Raw genomic sequence first — 6,000 nt, forward strand, 5'->3', positions numbered from 1 at the left:
GAAAAAAAGTGATAGGAAGATTACGTCAATTCCCAGCTGCTCGCTGTATCAACCTAAACGTTCTTCTAAAGGCCCAGAGTTGAGGCTGGTTTGCGTCTGATGAGAATCGCCCCTCCAAACCGAGCAACCTTTCAGGGTAGCCGCATATGCCCTGCCGCTGTGTTGAAAGTTGCCTTGCTAACAAACATGATGATCGTATGTCCGTTTATCCCCGTTCGGTTCGTCGCCTCGACACTTGGTCTGGTGTTGCACATTTGCAGCTTTTCGGCGGTAATTTCTGTCAAAGTGTCGCATCATTTCCAAACCACCAAAGGCTGTCGACTGCCTTAAAGCTGGCAATGTTTCCTCATTCAGAATCCATCATAGTCAACGATTTTGGACAGTTGTTCCATCTGCATGCTGCTGACCGAACCATGCCATTTCGAATTAAAGCTGACAGTCGATGAATCTCGGCCCGAGATGGGGGAGCTCCTTCGGCCCGCAAAACTTGTGTAAGTTTCGTTTCGGGATGCCTCCCGGATTTTGTGCGCATCATCTCCGGGGCTTGCGTCAGTGGAAATTTCGGACATGCGAACCCACTGCGTCGGAGTAGTAAAATGGTTCGCCACGGGGTTTTGTCAAATGACTTGATCCTTCATGAGTCCGTGTGTGCTTTGTATAGCTGTTTGAGAGAGAGCTGGTTTCTAGAACGGTACTGCATGGTATGAACGGGGCTTTCTTTCGTCGAGTGTGGGTTGTATGATATGGCATATGTGTAGATGGGGCTCGATTATAGTACTTGACGACACAATTGAGGGAGATAGTCTGCTCAACGGATACGATAGTTGTAGTTTGATGTCGTGATGAAGACCAAACCAGCAGATGTTCCATGTGTTCCGTCGAAATATCACCATGGAAGGATTCATCAGCAACATACACATGTCCCTCCCTACCTACGTCGAAGCCCCGATATCAGTAACACAGCCCGGGCAGGATCTTAAGAAAGCAAATTTGAGCATTCAGCCTCAATCAAGCGTCATATCAAACGCATGCCTTTGGCAGAGCTCGTCTGTGCTTGCGTGTTCGAAGGAGGACCTCCTCCGAATAACACCGTATCTCCGAAGGATCAGGATACACCATGAGGAACCGGGTCTCCATGATCTAGATATAAAGCGTGTAGTGCTCGTTGCCGTAGAAAGAAGTCATCACCATCTCGAGCAGCCAAGGAACAACCAGACATAGAACCAAAATGGTCCGCGAATACACCAAAGACACCACAGCCTCCGAGCTCATCCAAGCCCTCGCCAGCGAAATCGCCAACAAGGTGATTCTCGTCACCGGCGTCTCCCAAGGCACCCTCGGCGGCATCTTCCTCGAGTACATTGCGAAAGCGAACCCATCCAGGCTCATCCTCGCCGGCCGCACCCTGAGCAAAACCCAGCAGACGGCGGATGCCCTCAAGGCAGCGCACCCGGACATTGACGTCCGCACGCTGCAGATTGATCTCTCTTCGTTGGCTGCCGTGCGGGAGGCTGCCGCTACGGTGAACTCGTGGGAGGATGTTCCGCATATTGATGTGTTGGTGAATAATGCGGGCATTATGGCGGTTCCGCATCAAGTTACTGTTGATGGGTTTGAGATGCAGTTTGGGAGTAACCATTTGGGACCGTTTTTGTTTACAAACCTCATCATTGACAAGATTCTTGCGTCCGAGGCGAGAAGAATTGTGAATGTTTCTAGCAGTGGACATCGACTCAACCCAATCCGCTGGTTCGACTACAACTTCCGAGTTTGTCCCCCCCCCCCTGTATCTCTTCAAAAGTTCATTGCTGACCAAGTCTAGGACGGTGAGACGTACAACAGATGGCAGGCATATGGTCAGTCCAAAACAGCCAACATGCTCATGGCCATTTCTCTGGCCGAGAAGCTGGGTTCGCGAGGCCTCACGGCGTTTAGTCTCCATCCAGGTGCCATCGTGACCCATCTCGGCGAGCATATTGACTTTTCCGTCGAGTTTGCGACATTGGGTAGGCACCGATCTCTCTTTCTCTCTCCATATTACATCTTCTCTTTTTGTTGCGTGTGCTGACGATGCATGGTACAGCTGCTGCCGACAGGCTTCTTGGGAATGCCGAGGGATGGCATACTGGGTTTGACTTTAAGACGCCGGATAGGGGCGTGGCGACGCACATTTACGCGGCGTTTGAGCCCAGTCTCAAGGGTACTGTCGTCTCCGCTCTCTTTTTACTTGGGTGTGACTGCTAACTTTTGTGTAGAAGTCAACGGTGTGTACTTGGAGGACGCGCATATTGCCGATCCGTTCACACAGACTGTCAAGCCATGGGGCACAAGCAAGGTCGAGGCTGAGCGCCTGTGGAAGTTGAGCGAGAAGCTGGTTGGCCAGGCGTTCTCTTACTAAGGCCATGCTGGGTTTGTCTGACCGAGAGAAGCTCAGCTGTTTCAACGCCGGCCGTAAGAGTCGATGAGCATCGGGGCTCTAGTAAAGAGACGAAAGGGAGGTGTTGTCGAAGATGGAAGAAAGCCCACGGAGAATAGATCAAGAGAAACCAAATATCCAACTTACAGTCTGGTGACTGTTACAAATCGTCCAGGTGCTTTTCTTTCAAAATGCTGCTGTTGCCGAGATGGTGGTTCTCCTGGCCCCTCCTGCTCAGGGAAGTCCTTGAAAACACTACGAGTGGCTGTAGCGGAGGGGTAATGACAGAGCTCTGAAACCCGAAGCTACTATGCCGTAGATATTTATTGGAGCAGGAAGTCAAATTCGGAGGTTCGAAAGTTGACCGTTGGAGAATCAGCAGCTGAGATCAGCTGAGTTCGAAGCAGCTTGCTCTGCCAAAGCTGCAATGCCATCGCCCTCGCACTTTGCTTCTCCCCGTTATTATTAATCCGAATCGAAAAGATTCCGTTTCGACATCTTAAAAAAGAAGAAACAGTCGGTAACATCTTCGCCCGTAATTCCGCAACGATTGACACTGACTCGTCATTCGCAATGTCGGGCAACTTCTTGCGAAAAGTAAACGCAAGCGAGGCTCGACCGAAGGAAGCTCCGCAAGTGAATAAACGACGCCCCTATTTTGGTTCCGAGATTGGCGCTCGACAGGTCAGATCGGATCCAGAAGCATAATGCAGGCAGACCTTTTGCTACTTTGAGAGAGATCTCGATATCGGGCGACTTTCGGGTGTTGTCCGGGGTCCCGCATCTTGTAGATGAAGAGGCCGTTTGTTGCTTTAGTAATGCTTGTACGAGAGGAGGCAGGGCTCGGTTATTCGATGGAGTCGGCCGAGGAATGGTAATATCGAAGAGATGGCAGTTGGAAACGGAACTGAGTCGAAAGAAACATTGGATAATGATGTATTGGTGGTTGAAGAGGGTTCGGCGCTATGGCTTCCTGGAGCTTCATGTCAACTCCAGCTGCGTGTACTTCGAACTTGACCCGTATTCGGTGAGGCTTGAGGGAGTGACGCAGGCGGGGTTCGCACTTGTTGATGGTCGAGTAGGAGAAGGAAGAGTCATTTAATGTATCAATTACAGTTGTCGAGTGTACGCTGAATGGATGAAAGAGTCGACCGATGATAAATAGTAAATCCAGATTTAGGGAAATCAAGGAGGAGGAGGAGGAGGAGAAAAGGACAGTATATATGGCATATACGTGTCTCGAGGGGATGCTAATGGTTTGCTGCTCATTCAGGGTCCAAATGGCGTTATCAGTGCTAATGGAACGCCTACATGTCCATAAGAGAGCGCTGCTCCCCTCCAAGCAGATAGAATCCTAGAGCTTGTTCATACCGGCCCTGACTATCTTGTCCGTCTCTCGATTACCACTGCTCGATGTGCCCAAATCGCTCACAACTGGAAGTTCCATCTACGATCACGATCGCCAATGCAGCCATGGTACGGAGTTGTACATACACCCTCACGCGGAACAAGGCGGAGCGGCTAGGGGCGGCTGAGATTGGGGAGGAGTCGGGCGAGATGATGCCCACGTCCCTTGCCTTTCGCGGCATCGAGACAGCGGACACATGACACACGGTTTTCACGGGCAAACACCACAAGAGAATGCAAAGAGCTGCCAGTGGTCAACTGGTGCTGATGCCTGCAAGGTACAGACAGCCTCGCAGAAATCGGCCACCCGAGATGCCCGGAATTCCGCAGATGCTCCATACCAATGAAGGTACAGCCAGGCCGGCGGTATTCACGGTGCTGAAGCTCTTTAGGTGTGTGTCTACAGCAAAAAGGGCGCACTGTAGCGTGAACGAGAGACGAGTATATGTGAGAAGAACGAGATGAAGCTGCTTTGGAATACATGCTGCCGAATCCCACTCAGCTCCATCCTTCGGCTCGTCGCACCTTGTCAAAAGTGACAAATCCAATAAGTAATGCACCGGGACAAACAGAGTTCGGACGGCATGTTATAGTAATCCAGCCGGACCGCAGTTGGGGGTCAATCTATACACGGCCTTGCCCTGTCCGGCCATGCAGAAAGCAAACAGCTCCAGGTACTGATCTGTTACTTTTCCCACTTGTCTGGCATTGATGAGCGTTGCCTCGATTCAGTTCCGTTACGTGAGATGGTTCCATCTCCGTGGAGCTCCCCCCAATTGCTCTGGCTCAATAGCAGCTGGCCCCCAAATAAATGCGGCACGTTGGTTCCCATTGCTAGTCCTGCAAGGGTTTCGTTTGAAGCGGAATCTCCTCAGAACTGCCATGAATGATTCCAAACAGTGTGGGACCAGCATCCGATAGCAATCCCCCGAAATCGATACGGATCACAGCAGCCGAAATCAGCAGAGCCAAAGAGGACAAATCTCCAAAACAAGGTTGGCCCTCTCCCACCCCCCCTGACTGCTGGGGCTGCTGACCACTATCTTGATCCAGCTTCTGGCGCCGTCTCCAAGCCATGGCGTTCCGGCCGGCGGTTCCACATGCTTTTTCCCTTCCTTCTGCTCGGCCGCCGGTGTCTTGCATCATGGCTGCGTAGCGGACCCTCTTGGGGAGAAGCTCCCTTGCTGCGAGCCGTGGGCTTCGGCATGTCGGGGAGGGGAAAACGAGCTCAGAACAAGGGTGGGGGGGGAGCATGCTTTACTTTAGTTCCAGTGCTTAACTGGATAGTATTGCTGCACCCTCTGTGGCATGTTAGTTCGTTCAGGTAGCATCTTGACACCCCCCCATGAGCGGGCGCATGGGGGCATCCGGGCTAGAACGTAGCAAAGCTGAATTATACGTGTACATGCTCACGACCTGGCTGGTGACGCCGGTGTGTAGCGGACGCCGTGTATCTGCCCGGTATGCCCTTCCCGGCCGGGCCCTGGTCTTGGTTTAGGATTCCAAGTCCGTTGGACATTACGTCGATCGTGTGGTTCGACACGTCGCTTGGCGTCGTTCCGGTGCCTGGATTCGACGGAGCGGAAGAGGTGGTGACTTGTATATAGTATGGATAGCCTCCCAGGGGGGTCGTCATGGCTTGCCGTCACCCCCTCACTGCGCCGCCTGTGAACACGAACGAGCTGGATGACATCCTGATATAAGTAAGACCTGACTTATATAAACAGCTTCGCAGAACGAGAGCTCCGTCACATCACATCACATCGCTCACGCACACGCACACGTAAACCGCCTGTCTCGTCTTGTATCGTCCCATTTTCCAGCGCATCGTTGCTTTTGGTTTCAACATCATCACCATGTCCGCTGTCAAGGAGCCCGTCCTCCTTGTGCAGCAGCAGCAGCAACAGCGTATTACCGACGACGCAATGGCTCTCAAATCGGCCACCACCACCACCACCACCACACAGAGGCCGCTCGACATCATCGACATCCAGAATGCGCGGATCGAGGTCAATCTCAAGGACGAGATCCTGGCCCAGATGAACCCGGAGCAGGGCCCTCGCACGCTGCCCACGCTGCTTCTCTACGACGAACGCGGCCTGCAGCTGTTTGAAGAAGTATGTCTGCGAGAGTCCCAATCCATCCATATCCTATCCCTTCCCTCCTCCCCCCCCCCC

The 6,000-nt window shown here is 52.4% G+C and overlaps 3 protein-coding genes across 3 annotated transcripts in view; 2 read left to right on the plus strand and 1 right to left on the minus strand.

Moving 5' to 3' along the window:
- Nucleotides 1-1,228: 1,228 nt before the first annotated feature.
- On the plus strand, nucleotides 1,229-2,398 carry CCMA1212_006918 (Short-chain dehydrogenase; the record flags this gene model as incomplete). The annotated part of the gene is made up of 4 exons (XM_073704108.1): nucleotides 1,229-1,768; nucleotides 1,823-2,006; nucleotides 2,084-2,200; nucleotides 2,256-2,398. The coding sequence occupies 4 exons, from the start codon at nucleotides 1,229-1,231 to the stop codon at nucleotides 2,396-2,398; spliced, it is 984 nt and encodes a 327-aa protein (XP_073557642.1).
- A 2,259-nt stretch (nucleotides 2,399-4,657) lies between these two features.
- CCMA1212_006919 (uncharacterized protein) lies at nucleotides 4,658-5,077 on the minus strand (the record flags this gene model as incomplete). Its single annotated transcript, XM_073704109.1, has 1 exon — nucleotides 4,658-5,077. One exon carries the CDS (start codon nucleotides 5,075-5,077, stop codon nucleotides 4,658-4,660), a length of 420 nt encoding a protein of 139 aa, XP_073557643.1.
- Nucleotides 5,078-5,679: 602 nt separating this feature from the next.
- The window catches only part of CCMA1212_006920 (uncharacterized protein), a gene marked incomplete at both ends in the record, with an annotated part of 3,299 nt that continues 2,978 nt past the window's right edge, over nucleotides 5,680-6,000 (plus strand). Inside the window, one exon of the mRNA XM_073704110.1 lies at nucleotides 5,680-5,940. Within this exon, the coding sequence (XP_073557587.1) occupies nucleotides 5,680-5,940 (261 nt within the window). The remainder of the gene's footprint in view (nucleotides 5,941-6,000) is intronic.

Source organism: Trichoderma ghanense, assembly GCF_004382785.1.
Source record: "Trichoderma ghanense strain CCMA-1212 chromosome Unknown scaffold_8, whole genome shotgun sequence".
NCBI classification, from domain to species: Eukaryota; Fungi; Ascomycota; class Sordariomycetes; order Hypocreales; family Hypocreaceae; genus Trichoderma; species Trichoderma ghanense.